This window comes from Chiloscyllium plagiosum, chromosome 10 (assembly GCF_004010195.1).
Source record: "Chiloscyllium plagiosum isolate BGI_BamShark_2017 chromosome 10, ASM401019v2, whole genome shotgun sequence".
Lineage (NCBI taxonomy): Eukaryota > Metazoa > Chordata > Chondrichthyes > Orectolobiformes > Hemiscylliidae > Chiloscyllium > Chiloscyllium plagiosum.
The window spans coordinates 29,713,633-29,735,560 of record NC_057719.1 but is presented as its reverse complement, the minus strand read 5'-3'; the positions used below and the strand labels follow the sequence as shown (position 1 = coordinate 29,735,560).

At 39.6% G+C, this 21,928-nt stretch overlaps 1 protein-coding gene across 1 annotated transcript in view; it reads left to right on the top strand.

Moving 5' to 3' along the window:
• The window catches only part of lrrc9 (leucine rich repeat containing 9), a 235,868-nt gene that overhangs the window by 63,781 nt on the left and 150,159 nt on the right, over window positions 1–21,928 (top strand). The window contains exons 10-12 of the mRNA XM_043697264.1: window positions 8,999–9,216; window positions 10,421–10,552; window positions 20,264–20,443. Of these exons, the coding sequence (XP_043553199.1) occupies window positions 8,999–9,216; window positions 10,421–10,552; window positions 20,264–20,443 (530 nt within the window). The remainder of the gene's footprint in view (window positions 1–8,998; window positions 9,217–10,420; window positions 10,553–20,263; window positions 20,444–21,928) is intronic.

The window sequence follows — 21,928 nt, the reverse complement described above, 5'->3', positions numbered from 1 at the left end:
TGCTTGGGAGCCTCCTGTGAAGCGCTTCTGTGGTGTTTCCTCCGGCATTTATAGTGGCCTGTCCCTGCCGCTCCCGGTTGTCAGTTTCAGCTGTCCGCTGCAGTGGCCGGTATATTGGGTCCAGGTCGATGTGTTTGTTGATGGAGTTTGTGGATGAATACCATGCTTCTAGGAATTCCCTGGCTGTTCTTTGTTTGGCCGGAGGAAACACCACAGAAGTGCTTCACAGGAGGCTCCCAAGCACTGAGGATGTCACCTAGACAGGGGACGAAACGTTTGCAACAAAAATTTCCAGCTCGGCGAACAGAACCACAACAACGAGCACCCGAGCTACAAATCTTCACCCAAACTTTGGGCTCAATGTATGATAATTTACTAAAACGTTTTTTTGGAAATCTACTGGTTTTACTTTTTATTCATTATCTCCTCCAAGAATTCTTGTAAAATTTGTCAGCCATGATTTCCTCTTCATGAAACCCTGCTGACTCTCTTTGATGATATTGCATTTCTAAATGTTTTGGTATTACACCCTTTAATATAGACTCTTAACATTTTCCCGATGACAGATATTAAGCTAACTGGCCTATGGTATCCTGTTGCTTATCTCCTTCCTTTTTGAATAAGGGTATAACAATGGCAATTTTCCAAGATTCCAAGAATTTAAGGATTGTTGGAAGATTCCTACTAATGTATTCATTATCTCTGTAGTCACTTTGTTGAATATCCTAGGATGTAATCCATCAGGTCCAGGTGGCCTATTGGCCTTTAACCCCATTAGTTTCCTTAGTACTTTGCTTCAGTGATAATTGTTGTATTTATTTCATAGTCATAGATATTTACAGCCCTGAAAAAGGTCCTTTGGTCCATTATGTCAGTGCTGGTCAAAAACAGCCACCTGACTTATTTAAACCCATTTTTCAGCACTTGGCTCATAGCCTTGTAAACTTGTGCATCACAAGTGCACATCTAAATGCTTCTTAAATGTTATGAGGGTTCCTGTCTCTACCACCCTTACAAGCAGTAAGTCCAGGAAAAATATTTCCTCACATCTTCTCCAAACCTTCCGCCCCTTACCTTAAATCTGTGCCCCTGCTCATTGATCCTTCCATCAGACAGTTTCTTCCTGTCTGCTCTATCTGTGCCCCTCACAATTTTATGCATCACAATCATGTCCCCTCTCAATCTCCTCTGCTTGAAGGAAGCTGAAAATGTGTTGCTGCAACAGCGCAGCAGGTCAGGCAGCATCCAGGGAACAGGAGAATCGATGTTTCAGGCATAAGCCCTTCCTCAGCTCTGATCTCCAGCATCTGCAGACCTCACTTTCTCCTCTGCTTGAAGGAAACAAACCGAGTCTGTCCAATCTCTTTTATAATCTTCATTTCCTCCTCCTTTCTTCCCCACTTGATTATTTAAAATTTTTCGAATGCTATTTATATCTTCTACCATGAAGATAGATGCACAGCATTCATTCAATTCCTGTGCTATTTCCTGGCTACCCATTATTATTTTCCCAGCATCATTCTCTAAGGAGCCTTTGGTCACTTAGACTTCTCTTCCTTTTTATATATTCAAAATAAGTTTCTTGCTGTCAATTTTGTTAGTATTTATCAGTTTATTTTCTCCCTCTCCCTCTTTATTGTTTTTGGTCACCTGTTGTTGGTTCTTAAGCCTTCTCAACTCTTTGTCTTGCCACATTTTATATTTTTCCTTTGATACGTACTTTTGATACTATATTTGCTGTCTTTGGTTAGTAATGGTTAGTTTATTCCCTTCCTTGAATCCTACTTTCACACTGTGATATAGTTATTATAAGCTGTGAATTATTTTCTTAAATACTTTGTCATTCTTCAACAACCATATTTTCTACTGAACCCCTTTCCCACTCCATTCCAGCCAACTTGTTTCTATGTATTTACCCTTGTTTTAAGTTGTTTCTGATCCAAGTTGCACCCTCTCAAGCAGAATGCTGAATTCTAGAGGATCTTTTAATTTGACGTCATTTTCTAATCCAGCCTCATTTTGCACTACCAAGTTCAACATAGCCTAATCCCAAAATGGATGCACAACATATTGTTCTCAGAATCTGTCCCAAAGGCACTCTATAAATTCTACCTAAAGCCTATCTCTGCCCATTTGGCTTTCCTGATCTATGAGAATATTAAAATAACTCATGATTAATATTCTGCCTTTTTGACATGCCCTCATGGTCTCTGGCTTTATTCTCTGTCCGACAGTATAGCTAATATTGGAATTCTCTTGACCTACTCCTACCAATGTCATCTTCCTCTTGATATTTCTTACCTTCACCCATATGGATTTTACGTCTTCTGATCTAAGCTTATTGTATCATCATCTAAAGTTATTTTTATGTTCTTAAAAGCCGGAAGGGCATCTTGTATTTGGTAGTATGCATGTTTAAAAGCAGGATAAAATATTCTTATTGGGGGTGTTGTTGAGGCTCATTTATTTGATGCATTCAAAAGGAGTTAGGTAGTTATTTGAAGAGGAAGAATGTAATGAATAATGGGAAGAAGGTAGGAAAATATCATTAGGCAAAATATATTGCTGCAAGGATCGGTGATGGGTCCACTGTTTTTTGTCATTTATGTAAATTATTTGGTTGTGAATATAGGAGGTATGGTTAATACTTTTACAGATGACACCAAAATTGGTGATGTAGTCAACTGCGAAGAATGCTACCTCAGAAAACAATGAGACATTGGTCAGATGGACCAGTGAGCTGAGGAATGGCAGGTGGAGTTTAATTTTGATAAATATGAAGTGCTACATTTAGGTAGGGCAAATCAGGGCAGGACTTGAACACTTAATGATAGGGTCCTGGGCAGGGTTGCCATACAAAGAAGCTTTGAGGTGCAGATTCATAGCTCCTTGAAAGTAGAGTTGCAGGTAGATAGGGTAGTGAACAAAGTGTTTGGTATGCTTTCCTTTATTGGTCAGTGCATTGAGTATAGGAGTTGGGCAGTCATGTGTGTACGGCTCATTGGTTAGGTCCCTTTTGGAATACAGCATTCAGTCTGGTCTCCCTGCTATAGGAAGGATGTTGTGAAACTTGATAGGGTTCAGAAAATATTTACAAGAATGTTGCCAGGGTTGGAATTTTGGAGCTGAAGGGAGAGGCTGAATAGGCTGGGGCTATTTTCCTTGGATGTCAGAGGCTGACATTAAAGAAGTTTGTAAAATTATGACAAGAATGGATAGAGTGAATAGTCACTTCCCCAGGTCAAGGGATTGCAAAACTGGAGAGCATTGGTCTAAGGTGAGAGGGGAAAGATTTAAAAGGGACCTAAGGAGCAACTCTTTCAAGCAGAGGGTAGTATATGAATGGAATGAGCTGCCAGAGGAAGTGTTGGAGGCTGATACAACTACAATATTTAAAAAGGATCTGAATGGCATATGAATAGGAAGGATTTAGAGGGATATGGGACAAATGCTGGCAAATGGCATTAGATTAATGCAGAATATCTGGTCGACATGGGCGAGTTGGACCGAAGGGTCTGTTTCCATGCTGCACATTTCTATGATCCTACGATTCTAAGATTATTTCCAGTTATTGTACTTATTCTATCTTGTACTGACAAAGCTATGTCACTGTCCATTCCTTTCTGCTTATGCTTTTGAAAAGTCTCACAGCTCCAAACATTTACTCTCCGGTTTTGATCTCCATGAAGCTCTGTCTCTGCAATGTCTGGAAGATTGTTCCCATTAACCTTTTTGCATTGTTAGTTTACTTATTTTGTTACGAATACAATGTGTGTATATAAGTGAAGAGTGAACATTTTTGTCTTTTGACCCTATTTGATTCTGTTTCTCTATACTCTATTCAATCTGTTCCTTCCTGTCCAACTGAGTATCACTATTCAAATAGCTGCCCTGGCAATGCTGGCAAATCCTTTTGTTTAGCTCCCTTATGTTCCCCTTCTCTGAAAACCACCTCCACAACTATTTTAATGCTTTAATGTTCTTGCCTCACTGGGGTAGAATGCTGGAAATCAAGTCCCTCTATTCCTGGTGTGTTTGCAAAGTTTAAAGATGCTTTAAAGGGATACAATTTTTGAATTTTTATGTCTCTTAGATCCTAGTTGACAGAAAGATGGGCCCAGGTTTCTATCTTTAAAGAAATTGCTATTTATTAGAAATAAATAGATTCTTGGACTGCCAGTTTAAATTCTAAACCCCTTATAATATTGCTCCTACATACAAACACAGACACAAAACAAGAATGGGTGTTACAGGCAGAGTGATAGACTGGGAAATCAGTTCAGTGATTCCTATGCATAATATTCAGTGAGATGATACTTTGGCTTGTCAGCACTGATCACTTCTTGATCATCTCTTTGTTCATTCATTTATTTTTAGGAGGCACACATGATTTGCACTTCTTATGTCCCTGACTTATTGTTTAGAAGTCAGTTTTGAAGGGAAATAAACAGGTTTTCTTAAAACTTGAGCTGTTATTTTTATAGCAGTGGAAATTGCAGAATCTTCCTGGCCAAAGGTCCAATGGCTTCCGCCCAAACATTCACACACTCAAGCTGTTCAGCTGCGTTGGAGCTAATGACATAGTTGTTGGCAGGAGAGAAGACCTTTGTCATTGATAATCAGTCATGATTCCAAAGATTGATTGGCTACTTGTTACCAGCCGAATCTCATTTTGTATAAATGCCCTTGTTCCAGTTTGTTTAACTATGTTTTCCCGACTGCTTGAAAAAAGAGCATTTGTAATGAGTGTCAGTAACCTGCTTTTAAAAAGTGCAGTAATACTTTCCACAATCTGGATGTGGGTTTGCTAGCTGAGCTGGAAGGTTAATTTCCAAACGTTTCGTCACTCTACTGGGTAACATCTTAAGTGGGCCTTCGGGCGAAGCACTGTTGATAATTCCTGCTTTCTATTTATATGTTTGGGTTTCTTTGGGTTGGTGACATCATTTCCTGTTCTTTTTCTCAGGGGGTAATAGATTGGGTTTAACTTGATGTGTTTGTTCATAGAGTTCTGGTTGGAATGCCATGCTTCTAGGAATTCTTTAGCGTGTCTCTGTTTGGCTTGTCCTAGGATGGATCTGTTGTCCCAGTCGAAGTGGTGTTCTTCCTTATCTGTATGTAAGGGTACTAGTGAGAGAGGGTCATGTCGTTCTGTGGCTAGTTGATGTTCCTATATCCTGGTGGCTAGTTTTCTGCCTGTTTGTCCAATGTAGTGTTGTTACAGTCCTTGCATGGTATTTTATAAATAACATTAGTTTTCCTTGTTGTCGGTATAGGTCTTTCAAGTTCACTAGCTTCTGTTTTAGTGTGTTTCAGGATACATGAACATCAACTAGCCACAAAACGACATGACCCTCTCATAAATTCCTTCTCATCTCAATTCTAAATGTTTGTCCCTTTACTCTGAGGTACCCTTGCTCCTAGTCTGTCCTATCAGTGGAAACATCTTCCCCATGTCTGATTGTATCAAGGGCTCTCCGTTTTCTGAACGTTTCAATCAGATCCCCCCCCACTCATCCTTTTCAACTCCAAGTTCAGACCCAGAGTTCTCAACCACTTCTCATATGACTGGAGCTTTGTTATCTGGATCATTTGTTAATCTTCTCTGGACTTCCTCCAAGGCCAGCACACCCTTCCTTAGCTAGGGGGCTCAAACTGCCCACAATATTTCAAATATCTGACCAGAGCCTTGTCCAGTTTTTGCAGTACATCCTTGCTCTTTTGTGTTAGTCCTCTTGAAATGAGTGCTAACATTGCATTTGTCTTCCTAACTGCCAACTGAAACTGCATGTTAACCTTAAGAAAATTCTGAACTCGGACTCCCAAATTCCTTTGTGCTTCAAATTTCCGAAGGCTTTCCACATTTAGAAAATATTTTGTGCTTCTGTCCTTCCAACCAAAGTGCATAACCTCACACTTTCCCATGTTATATTCCATCAGCCACCTGTTTGCTCACTCTCTTAGTCTGTCCAAGTTCTCCTGCAGCCTTCCTGCTTCCACAACACTATGTGACCCTCCACATAATCCTTGTGTAATCTACAAATTTAGCAACAAGTCATCCAGATTTTTTAATGTATATCACGAATAGTAGGAAGAATCAAGGGATAGAATTAATCTGCACTTGGAGAAGCAGGGATTAATCAAGAACAAGCAGCACGGTTTTGTTAAAGATGAAATCATGTCTGACCAACCTGATTGCATTTGTTTAGATCAGAGTGGTGCTGGAAAAGCACAGCAGGTCAGGCAGCATCCGAGAAGCTTGAAAATCGACGTTTTGGGCAAAAGCCCTTCATCAGGAATAGAGGAAGGAAGCCTCCCACTCTGATCAAAACTCTGGTTTCCAGCATCTGCAGTCCTTACTTTTTGCCTGACTGCATTTGATGCAGAGGTGACCATGTATATAGATGAGGGCAATGCATTTGAAATGGACCTCAGGAAGGATTTTGATAAAGTGCTGTATTGGAGACTGATAGTAAAGGTAAGAACTCATGGGACCCAAGGAGAATTGGCAAATTGGATCCACAATTGGCTGCAAGACAGGAAGCAGAGTGTGATGATTCAAGCGGGTTTTTGTGACCGGAAGCCTATGTCCTATAAGGATTTTATTATGGAGGTATTTTAAATTCCTCCCAACGAATAATCTGTCTAAGAGCTTCAAGGCTATTCAGCAATCCTAAAGACCTTTGGCATCGACAATTACACACTATTTCATAGATCCTATCAATTACTTGTTGAAAGCCAAATCTCATTTTGTGCAGCAGATGCCACATGCTGCAGCAGCAACAACACATCAACCGCTTTACCATTAATATTGTATTTCATTTAATATATTTGTTAATTATTCCAGAATCCCTGCTTTCCACACTTTTTTTATTATAATAATTTTTCAATTACTCTAGAATCCCTTTTTTCCAAAATTTATTGCAATTATGTTTCTAAACACAAATTTAAATCTTATATTTAAAAACTCTTTTTAGAAAAGGAGAAAAATGCCTAGAGACTTGAATACGCACTGAAGATCTTACTTTTACTCTACCAGAAATAGTCACCAATCCAACTCCCTAATCAGCTTCTCTCTCTGCACTCATTTCATTTGTGGTTTGTGACATCATCTTGTTGCTTGTTTCAACGCAGACTGTTTATTCTCCCCACACACCCTTCCAGTCTGGAGACTTTGTTTCTTGCAGTGCATCTTACTTAACATTCTGGATCAGTGGTGCTGGAAGAGCACAGCAATTCAGGCAGCATCCGAGAACAGGCAAAATCGAACATGCCTCATTCCTCCTCTGTCCTGAATTCCCACTTGGATCAAAATCACCAAGTATACTCACTCATCCTTTATCTCACTTGGGTGAAATATCCACTCTCACTTGAACTTAAACTTGTTGAATTGAAGTAAATCAGATCACAATATCTAGCCAGAGTTCCAAATTACCTCAATCTAAGTGGATGGTAATGGCAGTAATGGTATTGATAATTATGTTAATGATTGTAAAGAGAATGAAAGTAAATAAAAGTAAATTACTGTAAAAATATAGACCAAGCAGAGACAAATTTTGAGAGATATGGTACAGTGAGATTTGTGTAAACTATGATGTAACTGATCAAATTACTCTCTCAAATGTGAAACTACCATATCTTAATCAGCATATCTTAAGTGCTACATGTGAGGCGACTACGGTCGAGTAGTGGATGTGGTGTATATGGATTTCAGCAAGGCATTTGATAGGGTTCCCCATGGTAGGCTCATTCATAAAGTCAGGAACTATGGGATACAGGGAGATTTGGCTATCTGGATTCAGAATTGGCTGGCTGACAGATGGCAGAGAGTGGTTGTAGATGGAAAGTACTCTACCTGGAAGACAGTGTTGAGTGGGGTCCCGCAGGGCTCTGTTCTTGGGCTTCTGCTCTTTGTAGTTTATATAAATGACTTGGATGAGGAGGTTAAAGAGTGGGTTAGTAAATTTGCAGATGACACAAAGGTTGGAGGTGTCGCTGATCGAATAGAGGGCTACAGCAGGCTTCAGCGTGACATAGACAGGATGCAGAGCTGGGCTGAGAAATGGCGGATGGAGTTCAACCTGGATAAATGTGAAGTGATGCATTTTGGAAGGTCGAACTCAAATGCTGAATATAGGATGAAAGACCGGATTCTTGGCAGTGTGGAGGAACAGAGGGATCTGGGTGTGCAAGTACATAGATCCCTCAAAGTTGCCACCCAAGTGGATAGGATTGTTAAGAAAGCAAATGGTGCTTTGGCTTTCATTAACAGGGGGATTGAGTTTAAGAGCCGCGAGGTTTTGCTGCAGCTCTACAAGTCCCTGGTGAGACCGCACTTGGAATATTGTGTCCAGTTCTGGTTGCCCTACCATAGGAAAGATACAGAGGGTTTGGAGAGAGTGCAAAGAAGGTTTACCAGGATGCTGCCTGGATTGGAGGGCTTGCCTTATGAAGAAAGATTGACTAAACTCAGACTTTCCTCTCTGGAGAGGAGGAGGAAGAGAGGAGACCTGATCGAGGTGTACAAAATATTGAGAGGAATAGATAGAGTCAATAGCCAGAGACTTTTCCCCAGGGCAGGATTGACTGGTACGAGGAGTCATAGTTTGAAGATATTAGGAGGAAGGTATAAAGAAGACATCAGAGGTAGGTTCTTTACGCAGAGAGTTGTGAATGCATAGAATGCGTTGCCAGCTGAGGTAGAGGAAGCAGAGTCATTGGGGACATTTAAGCGACTGCTAGACATGCACATAGATAGCAGTGAGTTGAGTCGTGGGCCTAAGGGTCTGTTCTGTGCTGTAAGTTTCTATGTTCGATGTTCAGACATTGAGATGGTGAATCAATCATTGACCCAATCCTCAATGCTCAGGATCAAGCAATGAAGTCACGTTGTATAATATATTTATTTTTTAATGTAATCTTGTAAGCAAATGGCTAAGATTGAACATTTTTTAATAAAAATGTGATAATAGTTAATGAAACAATTTTCTTGAAACAGCTAGAATCAGAATTGACAAAGCTGTATTTGAGCAAAAGACCAAATTCTGTGAAGACGTTTCTGAATGGGTTGAGGAATAAAGACAGGAATGAAGAAATGTACAGCAATAGTAATTCACTAAAGGACAACACAGAAGGTTCCAATGAAGAGCAGAAAATGTGTCAAAAATTGGATGCTCTGAAAGAAAGACTAACATTTTGGAACAACAGGCTGGATGAGTGAGTAAATTACTGTGTGATATATCATGCATGATATTGCAAAAGCTGTTTAATTTCTCTAATAATAATGATCTGTACTAGTATATTCCTCCCAATCCTATATACTGTAGTTTTATTCACTAAACTCATGTGGCAAACTTTATCAAAAGTCATTCTGAAAATTCACAAAACACATTTACTGGTTCTCCTTTTGCCTATGCTGCAAGTAACATCCTCAAAACAACTTCAAGTTTGTAAAACATATGTTTCTTCAGAAATCTGTGTTGACTCAACAAAACTGTTCAATTATCACGTCCTTTAAAATGAATTTTAACATTTTCACTACTACAGATGATAAGCTAATAAGTCTATTGTTGTCTACTCTGTCTTCCTCCCTTCTTGAATAGTGAAGTTGCCTTCCACTCAACAAGATCCTTTCCAGATCTATTCAATTATGAAGAAAAATCACCAATGCATCCATTAATTCGTTTTACTTCCTTTACCACTTTGAGATGAAACTTATCTGATACAGAGATTTCTGAACCCTCAAACAAACAAACTAATTTTTCACATGCTGCCTCTTTACTAAAAAATGAATTTCTTTTAGTTCTTCAGTTACTTAAGACCCTTAATTGCCTAGTAGTTCTAGGAGATTTCCTGTAACTTCTTTCATGAACACAGACACCAAGTAACTGTTTAGTTTCTTCACTATATATGCTCCTGTCCCTACCTCTAATTGGCTCACAATTGCCCTTGCTAATCTCTTTCGTTTCATATATCAACAGAAGCTTTTACAGTCTGTCTTTATGTTCCTTACTAGCTTACATTTGTATTCTCTTTTCCTTTTTCTTACCAATTTCCTAAATTGTTCTAATACTCATGCTTACTGCTATTTCTGGCATTCTTGTAAGCCACTTTCTTTGATCTAATGCAATCTTTAACTTAGTTTCTTAACTGTAGTTGATTCACTTTTTCCTGTGGGTGTTTTAGCGGAATATCAAAGATACCTAAATGCCTTTCTACCACCAGCTCTTTTTGTGCATTTTACGAATCTTGCATAATAAAGTTTCCCTTCATAGTTTCCTTTGCTCAGACTATGTGAAAAAGACATGTGATAATGTGCTAACTAAAATGTGTTTGGCTTCACTGTTAACCTAAAATCAAATGCAAATATTTATTTTGTCATACTTAAATAAGTCGTTCCATCCTATCTTTTCTTTGACAGAACTGAAGTAAAGTATCAGACTGAACTGAAGCCAATCGTTGATTTTTTTAATTTGAGTATTCTGTTTTTGTTAATTGAACTGGAAACCGTGGGAAACATTCGCTTTGAGGAAGGCACTCCTTCTGATGTATGGTATGGTGATAACTACAAATTCCTAACAGAAACCTCGTAATACTTAATCACCAAATTTCAAATATTATTTAGAACAGTAATTAAAAGTGAACAGAATAATTCCTCTTGAAACTTGAGGTGATTGCTTAGTTTCTAGCAAACACAGCATATAGATCCTCAGCAATGACAGCAATCATTTAGTCCTTAATAGGATATTATTCTCATTTTTAATTCCATCCAGGGATTTCCCACAGTCTTGTTCACATTGAGAAATAGGTTTTCTAATGGCATGAACTTATACTTCCTAGTATTGTTTTTATAAAACTATAACTGAGTACTATAATGTTTTTCAAGGAAACAATGGGATTATATTATACAGTCCCTGAGATAAAGCATGGGGATTGTAATGGATGGTCGTCTGCATCAGCTTGTTCGGATAGCATGCTGCCTGATAACAAGGGCCTTGTGTCACAGTGGTAGGGTTCAAGTCGTACCTGCTCCAGAAATGTCTTGTAACATGCATGAGCAGATTGATTAAAAATATCTGCTGTTTGATAATTTGTGTGATTGTTGCCTAAATAAATGTGTTGCTGAATGGTAGCATATCTGAGCTGAAGCCCACGGTCATGTGAAACTAATACTGCTTACAGCTAACCTACTCTATTTAAAGTCAGTCTATACTCTTAAAGGAGAGCTGCAAGGGTTTTATGGTGCAGGGTATTATCCCTATGTCTAGGCCAGAAGATCTGAGTTCAGGTACCTCTGAGATGTGGCCATATTGTGACCAATTAGATTGATCTTAAAAAAATAAAAGAGGAGAACTGTGTTTTTGTTGGAGTTGATCGTGGAAGAGAAATCTGAGCAGGATATAATCAATTTAATGCAAAAGGAACCAGAGCCTGTTCCAAGTTTCCCAGATGCTGGAAATTGTAGTGGAGAGAAGGCTAAACATAATCTGTCCACAAAGGCCAATAAACCCACGATCCAATCTTTGAAAATGGTTTTGGGAGCAAATAATAGTGGTGATCAATGTCAGGAGAGTGGCCCTAGTGTTGTAAACGTAGTATCACAATAAATTCAAAGGTTGAAGTCAATGAATATATTTTCATACTTCATATTCCACCCGCTGCACCACTATTCTCACAATGTTCAATGCACATTCTCCATCAATCAGGAGTCATTCATAATATTCCTGGTTTCATCTCATCCTTTCATAATTCTACACAGCTATAATCTGTCTTGCTACTTTGTTCTCTGTCTCTTACAGAACAGATTGGGATGTGATCAACAGGGAATGGGTATGAATGTGAGAATGTGGCTAAGAGTGATTGTTAAACAAAAAATGATGACTGTACCCTTGTACCCAGACCTTTTCTTTTGGTCCTAATTATTTTTCCCACAATTTTTGTTCTCTGTTCAAACTGCAGACAGTTTGCCCAACTCCCCTCACCACATGTGAAAGTAAAATACTACAGATGCTGGAAATTTGAAATAAAAGCAGAAATTGCTGGAGAAACACAAAATGTCTGGCAGCATCTGTAGAGAGAGAAACAATAAACGTTTTTGGTCCAATAACGCTCCTTGGAACATTTCTATTGTTAAAAAGCTAATGTGCCCATTCAGCCATGGTGTGGGACAAGGGTGGTATAGGTGCCAGCAAGATTATACATATGTTCTGAGAACACGGATGAGCATTTTAATGAAACTTGAAAGATTTGGAGCAATAGAAAATCTGCCAGAAAGCTTTCATGTAATTTGAGAAAGCATGGAGGAATTGGGTACCAAATTAGTGCAGAGCTATGTGGACAGTGTGATGTCCATTCCTACGTGTGAGGACATTTTGGCAACTCAAGCACTACTGAGTCATTCATCTGGTTTCATTCCTTTCTGACTTGGTACTTGTACTGTGTAATGTTTGTCTTTTTAACTTTGCTTCTTGTTTTTCTGATCTATGGCTATACTGTGTATAGCTATAATGTAACTTTATTTCTTAACTTCTCTATCCTGAAACTAAGGATTGTACCGAGGTACCTTTGTGCCTAAGACGGTGCTGTAAGTGGTGACCTATAAGCTTTTCACTATACATGTTTGGTTACATGTGACAACCAAGCTAATTCAGTTTAATTCAATTCAACTGAATGCCTTGACAGTTTATTTCAAGGCTCATTTACAAATCCACCTTGTCCCTGTAGAGCTGGAGTCATGTAGAGGCCAAACCAGTTAAGGATGGTTGATTTCCTTCCCTGAAAGGCATTATGACAATTAGCAATAGTTTCATGGTCACTATTAATGAGACTAGCTTTTCATTTTTTTATTAGTTAATTGATTTGAGTTTCTAGCAGTTGCCATAGTGGGAATGGAAATGGCTATATTCTGGGCCTCTGGATTACTAGTCCAGAGACATTACTACCATGTCACTGTCTCCTCCAGCTGTAGCTCCATCACTGAGTGTATTCAAGTCTAAGATTGATAATTTTGTTACACTGATTCAATGCATGTGGGGACTGGGTAGGAATGTTGAGTTGAGGCAAAAAATTATGATGGTATTGAATGGTAATGTTATAGGGACCTTGCATAAGGTAGAGGACAAGCCTAATAATAACTGTGAAACAATTTTCAGTTGACATAAAAACTCAAATGGTTCACATATCCTTTAGTGAAGGAAAATTGCATCCTTAACTTGGTCTGGTTTACATGTGACTACACTTGTTTGCTGGGTAATTTGCAAGGACCTTTAGTTGTATCAACTGCAACAAAACCTGAAAAAAAGAGAAATAAAACCAGATGGATCAACTGGCTTAAACATAGACAGCAGAAAGGGTAATAAAAAGCTCAGCACTGTTGATTCTGCCAAATTTCCAAGGTTCCCCATCAGGGACTCTGGTTCAACTCCAGACTTGGGTGACTGCGTGACATTTTGCACATCTCTCCATGTCTGCGTGGTTGAGGTTGCATGGGTTTCTGTCAGGTGCTCTGGTTTCCTCCCACAATCCTAAAATGTGCAGTTTAGGTGGATTGCAATGTCGAATTGCTCATGGTGTCCAGGGAGTGGCAAGGCAGGTGGATTAGCGATCAGAAATGCATAATAATGTATAAGGCTAGTCCAGTTCATCATCTAGTCATTGACAAACACTGAGGATATTGGTTTGAGTTCCTTGATGCCACATTTAGTCAAATGTAGCCTTGATGTCAAGTGCAATTTTCCTTCGCAATAGAATATAAGTGAACCATTTGAGTTTTTATGCCAACTGAAAATTATTTCAGTTATTACTAGACTTGTAATTAAACATTATACTACCTTGTACCAGAGATAAGGTAGGGGGCGTGGGTCTGAGTGTGATACTCTTTGGAGTATTGGTGTAGATTCAATGGCCCGAATGGCCTGTTTCTACACTGTAGAGATTCTGAGTTCAGCTACAACCCTGATATCTGGCCAAAAATGTGCAGAATTGCCCTATGATGCCCTGTTCACAAAGCAGGACTAGTCCAGGCTGGTCAATTACTGCCCCATGTGTTTACTCTTAATATTGACAAAGTGAACAATGAAGTTATAAAGCTGCACTTGTATAGCAATAACCTGCTCACTGACATTCAACTTAGTTTTCACAAGGCCAACTCAACTCCTGACCTCATTTCAGCCTAGGTTCCAACATGAACAAAGCATTGGAATTTCAAAGGTGGGGTCAGAGTAATTGCACTTGACCTCAAGGCTACATTTGACTGAATGTGGCAAACAAAAGTCAATAAAAATTGGGAATACTCTCCATTAGTTGAACTTGCAGGTTGCTCAAAAGAAGACCATTACGATTATTGGAGGTCAAGTATCTCGGCTCCAGTACATCTCTGCAGAAGTTCTTCAGGGTGTGACCTTGACCCAACCATCGATCATCAGCTGCTTCATCGAAGACCTTCCTTCAATCGTCATGTCAGAAGAGAGAATATCTGCTGCTGATTACACATTGTTCAGCATATTCATGACTCCTCAGTTACTGCAGCAGCTCATATCCAAATACAGCAACACTTGGGCAAAATGTTGGTTTGGGCCGTCATGTAAACCAATACCATTCACTCCAATCAAGTGACAGGCACTAACTCTCTCCAACAACAGTGTATTGAACTATTATGTCTGGACATTCCATGGCATTATCATTGCTTAATCCCCCAGTACCAACATCCTCAGTGTTTGCCAATGATTAGAAGATGAACTGGACTAGCCATGTAAATATTGTAGCTACAAAAGCAGGTAGGAAGTGAGTAATCTTACAGTGGGTGACTCACCTCTTGACTCCGTAATGCCCATGCACTGATTACAAGGTATAAATCAGAGGTGTGATGGAATTCTCCCCAATTGCCTGAATGAGTACAGCTCCAACATTCAAACCGTTGGCGTCATTTAGGAGAAATAGCCTCTGTAGCAGCAGTGTATAAGATCTACAAGGTGTACTGCAAGACTCCTTACCAAGAACCTTTCAAACTCATGGCGACTACTATCTAAAAGATACAAGGGAATACACCACCTGCAATACACTGCCCACCCCAAGTCACTCTATTTTGATTTGACAATATATCACTGTTCCTTACATGTCACTGGGTCAAAATGCTGGGACTCCCTCCCTAATGGCATTGCAGTCTACCTTCAAGTGAAGAGCAGTGATTCTAAAAGAAGCTGTGGTTCAATACACACAAACGAAGTTGCATCAAGACACTATTCAAAAGGGCCACAACACACTGCAGCACACCAGAACTGCAAAAAGAGGAAGAGGAACACCTATACAAGGTATTCGCAAAAAACGGATATCCTCGCAATTTCATCAACAGATGCCTAAGGGAAAGACAACAGAACGAGGACATGCCGCAACCCAAAGGACTAGCCACACTACCACATCAAGAACATCTCTGAAATGACAGCCAGACTACTGCGACCCCTAGGACTTATAACAGCACACAAACCAACAGCCACTCTCAGACAACAGCTCACCAAAATGAAGGACCCGATACCCAGCATGAGCAAAACTAATGTAGTGTACAAAATCCCATGCAAGGACTGCACAAAACACTATATAGGACAAACAGGAAGATAGCTAACGATCCGCATCCACGAACACCAATTAGCCACGAAATGACACGACCAGCTATCCCTAGTAGCCACACAAGCAGACGACAAGCAACATGAATTTGACTGGGAAAACACTACCATTATAGGGCAAGCCAAACAAAGAACAGCCAGGGAATTCCTAGAAGCACGGCACTCATCCACAAACTCCATCAACAAACACATCGACCTGGACCCAATATACCGGCCACTACAGCGGACAGCTGAAACTGACAACCGGAAGCGGCAGGGACAGGCCACTATAAATGCCAGAGGAAACACCACAGAAGCGCTTCACAGGAGACTCCCAAGCACTGAGGATGTCACCAAGACAGTGGACGAAACATTTGCAACAAAAACTTCTAGCTCGGCAAACAGAACCACAACAACAAGCACCCGAGCTACAAATCTTCTCACAAACTTTGAATTCTAAAAGACAGTTTGTCATCATGTCATGAGCAACCAAAGATGGGTAATGCTAGCCCAGCCTGTGAAGCCATGTGCCATGAACGAATTCTTTGCAAAGGCAGCTAGCTGTTCTGCCTTAAAATGTCCAGCCAAGCTTGCAGTGAGTGGCCCAAATGCAAATGGAATCCTTGCAGGCCTCAACCCTGATAAATTGGTTATTAATGTGTCCATTTTAATATTTTGTTAAAAAAAGTAACAATGTTGAATTTGAATCCCAGTGTCCTTAGAAACTGATAAATCTATAATTTCTAGATATTAAAAGTGACAAGTTTCCTTCCATGAATTTCAGAGGTGTAGTCCTGTTGGGCAAGTCCTGACTTGGAATATTAATACATATTTGATAAATTACATTATCGCTAAAGGAATAGAATATAAAGGTAAGGAAGTATTGTTGCAACTATACCGTAAGACTGCACCTGGAGTATTGTGCACAGTTTTGGTCCCCATATTTGGAGAAAGATGGAGACAGATCAGAGGAAGTTCAATAGATTGATCCCAGACATGAGAGGTTTGTCATATGAAGCGATTGAACAGTTTAGGCCTGTACTGTCTGGAATTTAGAATAATGAGGGCAGATCAAATTGCAGTATTCAAGTTGATAAAAGGTATGGATAAAGTAGACGTGGAGCAGATGCGTGCTCTTATGGAGCATTCTAGGATGAGAGGTCATAGTCTTAGGATAAGGGGTAGCAAATTTAAAACAGAGTTGAGAGAAACTATTTCTCACAAAGGGTTGTGAATCTGTGAAATTCGCTGCTCCAAAGTGCGGTGAATGCCAAGACAGTGAGTAAATTTACGGAGGAGTTAACAGATTTTTAATTTGTATTGGAGTGAAAGGTTGAAGCTTACAAAGAGGGCAATGAAAAAAAAATTAAGGATGGAAATGAGGGCATGCTAGTCAGTAATTTAAAGAAAGATTGTAAGAGTTTCTTTAGATATGTAGAGGGCAAAAGAGAGGCAAAAGTGGATGTTGGGCCACTGGAAAATGATGCAGGAGAGATTGTAGTGGGGAACAAAGAAATGGCTGAGGAACTAAATAATTACTTTGCATCGGTCTTCACAGTGGAAAACACGAGTAATTTCCCAAAAACCCAAGAGAGTGAGGGGACAGAGCTGAGTATGGTGACCGTTACCGAGGAGAAGGTGCGAGAAAAACTAATGGCTTGAATGAAGGTGTATAAATCACCTGGACCAGATGGACTACACCCCAGAGTTCTAAAGGAAACAGCTACAGAGATAGCGGAGGCATTAGTGGTAATCTTTCAGGAATCACTAGAATCAGGGAGGGTCCCAGAGGACTGGAAAATCACTAATATAATACCCCTGTTTAAAAAGGGAGTAAGACAGAAGACTGAAAATTGCAGACCAATTAACCTAACCTCGGTCGTGGGTAAAATCCTGGAATTCATCGTGAAGGAAGCAATTTCTGAATACTTGGAAATGTATGGTAAAATAAAACCACGTCAGCATGGTTTCATGAAGGGAAGGTCACGCCTGACAAATCTGCTAGAATTCTTTGATGAAGTAATGAGCAGATTAGACCAAGGAAAGCCAAAGGACATTATCTACCTGGAATTAAAGAAGGCTTTTGACAAGGTGCCACATAGGAGGCTATTGAGTAAGATAAGGGCCGGTGATGTTACAAGCAAGGTGCTAGCATGGATAGAAGCCTGCTTGTCTGGCCAAAAGCAGAGATTGGGAGTAAAAGAGTCCCTCTCAGGATGGCAGCCAGTGACAAGTGGTGTTCTGCAAGGCTTAGTGTTAGGACCACAACTTTTCACTTCATGCATTAATGATATAGACAAAGGAACTGATGACTTTCTGGCTAAGCTTGTAGGTAGAGGGATAGGTATCATTGAGGAGGCAGTGAGTCTGCAGAATGATTTGGACAGGTTGGAAGAGTGGGCAGAGACTTGGCAGATGGAGTACAATGTGGAAAAGTGTGAGGTCACATGCACTTTGGTAGGAAGAATAGAGGCATGGACTATTTTCTAAATGGGGAGGAAATTCAGAAGTCTGAAATGCAAAGAGACTTGGGAGTTCTATTCCAGGATTCTCTCAAGGTAAACTTGCAGATTGAATCAGTAGTTAGGAAGGCAAATGCAATGATGGCATTTATTTTGAGAGGACTTGAAAATAAAAGCAGGGATGTACTTCTGAGGCTCAATAAGGCTCTGGTCTGGCCACATTTGGAGTACTGTGTACAGTTTTGGGCCCTATATCTCAGGAAGGATGTATTGAGCCAGAGCATGTTCAGAGAAGGTTTACAAGAATGGTTCCAGGAATGAATAGCCTAACATATAAAGAACGTTTGAGGACTCTGGGTCCATACTCAATCGAGTTAGAAAGATGAGAGGGGTCTAATTGAAACTTGCAGAATACTGAATGGCCTGGTCAGAGTGGATATTGGGAAGATGTTTCCATTGGTAGGAGAGACAAGGACCTGGGGGCACAGCCTTAGAGTAATGGGAAGAACTTTTAGAATGGCAGGAAAATGCAGTGAGGAACATATCATATTCCTGAAGAAGGGCTTATGCCCGAAATGTCGATTCTCCTGTTCCTTGGATGCTGCCTGATCTGTGCTTTTCCAGCAACACATTTTCAGCTCTGATCTCCAGCATCTGCAGTCCTCACTTTCTCCTGAGGAACATATCAGCCAAGATTGGCCTAATTCTGTTCCTATATCTTATAAACTTATAATTGAGATAGAAGCCAAAGAGGAGACAGGAAAGGCTGAAGTCAATTATTTGGAGATTCTCTACAGGAATGCTGGCAAAAATTCAATGAAATTTGTGAAAGAGGGCTCAGAGCGGAATGAGATTTGTGAAGCCGGACTGAAAGCATTGGAAAATCTGAGGTGCGTCAAAGTCGCCATAAACTGAGTTGGAAAAACGTATGGCCAGATTACTAGTGAGAGTACATTAGTCTAGGGGATGGCACACATGAAAGGACTCTGAAAAGCTGGAATTTCTTTTTATTGTACCTTCACAAACAGAAAAAGAAGCCATAGGAAAATGTTGAAGGAAACCTGAGGTAAGTATTTTGTACATGAATTGCATTCAAAAATTGACCTGCAGCCCTAAAATGTTAGGCCTATGTAGAGAACATTTATTGGAGGCAGTTTTACTGTAAGATTTTAGTGACTATTTTTAAGTACAGTTAGTTTTGGATTTGTAGCTTTACACTGGAAGAAAATCCAATCTGGTCATTGAAGTCACTTGAAAAAATCCTTTAGATAATTTCTGTTGTGCATTTGCTATGTTTGCTGATTATTGGTAGTTTTATTTGTAACTTTGTGATTTATCGTAACAAGTAATTAAACTACTTGAATTATATTTAAAGTATTAACAAAGTTTGTAATTTTTGTTTTAATTTGAGGCAGCCAAGAATTTTTATCCTGTGGATATTTGCCATTATGAAATTTGTAATGTATGACATTTATGTTTAAGCTTTGCTGTCAGTGCTGTGCCTTTTTTTTCTGGCTCTGGTCCTACAATCAGTGTCATCACAAGAATAAATTCATCAGATTTCAACTTAAAGATTCAATTTAAGAAAAAAAATGTTTCTAACCATCAGCTGGTTGCCAAGGAACTGAAAACCTTTTCTGGATTTGCTGCTAGCTTTGTGACGCTCAAGTCAGTAGATAGTAATCATAGCATTGCACAAAGCACTGTATTAGAATAGCTTTTAAGTACCAGTCATGCACTACATATTGGAATTTAATTGTATGTAGACACTCATATCATTTGAGCTTCTTTGAGGTTTTCAAGAGTGTTTAATTATTTGAATAGAAATAATATGTAAGGGTATAGGGGAAAAGCAGGAAATTGACAACAAATGATGCTTAAGAGCAGTGCAGACATGATGGCCTGACAGGCCTCCTATACTCTTAAATTTATGTGGTTCTGTAATTTAAAGTTTATACAAGATGTTCTTTTCATTTTAAAAAAAAGCATCTTAAAATTTCAAAATTTCCAAGGAAGAATTAATTACCAGTATTTCAACATTAACATTAAAATTGTTCTACAATAACAATGAGGCTACTTTTTAATTTATTTGATGGTAGCAGATGTATAGAATATATTTTCTATACTGTGTGTGAGTAAACTACAACAGTGTATGAATTCAGGATATTTATGTGTAAATAAATGTAATATTCTTTCCCTTGACAGGTTCACTTCCTGCTATGATGTAATCTTGTCTCGATTCTGTGCTTGGGACTTCAAGAAACTTGGAGTGACAGGGTTAAAAATAAATCGCATAGTCAGAGTTCACAATCGAGTGCTACGCCTTAAGTATGAGGATAAAATCCAATCTATTTTGAATAAAGAAGGATCTCCTTTTAAATCAGAGTAAGTTGTTTTAATTGCAGCTTTTAAATTACTTTTTAAATACAGTCTTACAAAACAACTTTTAAAATCTTGCTAATTTTGTACAAAGCAATAATCTACAACTCATCACTTTAAGAAAACAATAACTTCCATGTATGTAATGCCTTTCAGAGCCTCTGGCTATCCCAAGGCATTTTACAGCCAATAAAATAATTTGAAAGCAGTCGCTATTGTGTTTTAAAGGAACTATACTACAGTGTTCCTTTTTACATTCAATAAATCATACTAATAAATTGAAATCCTGTTTACTGCTACATGTTTTATGTTTCCTCACAGTCCTGAGTAATAAACATGATCTTGATCATCCTTCAACACAAAGACAACCATTAGCGAGTTTTCAGAAGATTTGTGGCTCAGGTTGAGGTTCTGGATGTAAGTTTGCTCACTGAGCTGGAAGGTTTGTTTTCATGAAAACAAACCTTCCAGCTCAGCAACAAAAACTTACATCCAGAACAAAGAACAACCATGTTCATGATCAGGCAGGGGCCATTGTTGGGACCAACTGTTCATGTTATCCATTAATGATCTGGATGAAAGAACTGAGGGCATTGTTGCTAAGTTTGCAGATGACACAAAGATAAGTGAAGGGACATGTAGTGTTGCTCCATGGGAGGTTGCTCTCCTCCCTGAGCTCGTCTTAGGACACCTTCATGACGGTGTGACAGTTGTCCCGCCTCATTTGAGCTCGCCTTGGGACACCTTCGTTACGGTGTGATAGGTGTCCCGCCTCATTCACTCCCCACCTGCCACAAGCAGGAAAGCTGCAGAGAAACTTGGACGGGCTAGGAAAGTAGGCAAAGAAGTGGCAGATGGAATATGATGTAGAAAAGTGTGATGTTATGCACTTTGGTAGGAAGAATAGAAGCATGCACTATTTTCTAAATGAGGAAAGGCTTTGGAAAATCTGTCGCACAAAGGGTCTCAGGAATCCAAGTTCAAGATTCTCTTAAGGTTAACATGCAGGTTCAGTTCACAGTTAGGAAGGCAAATACAATGTTAACATTCATTTTGCGAGGACTGAATTATAAGAGCAGAGATTTATTGCTGAGACTGTTTAAAGCTCTGATCAGATGTTTGAAATATTGTAAGCAGTTTTGAACTTTGTAAGGAAGGATGTGCTGGCCTTGGAGAAGGTCTGAAGGAGGTTAACAAGAGTGGTTCTGGGAAGGAAGAACGTGTCATATGAGGAGCAGTTGAGGATTCTGGGTCTATACTCTATGGAATTTAGAAGGATGAGGTCGATCCATGGCTACTCCATGGCCATGGGCACCTGCATGGGCCCCAGCTATGCCTGCCTCTTCGTAGGATATGTGGAACAGTCCATCTTCTGCAGCTACACTGGCACCACCCCCCACCTTTTCCTCCGCTACATCGATGACTGTATCGGCGCTGCCTCGTGCTGCCACGAGGAGATTGAACAGTTCATCCACTTTACTAACACCTTCC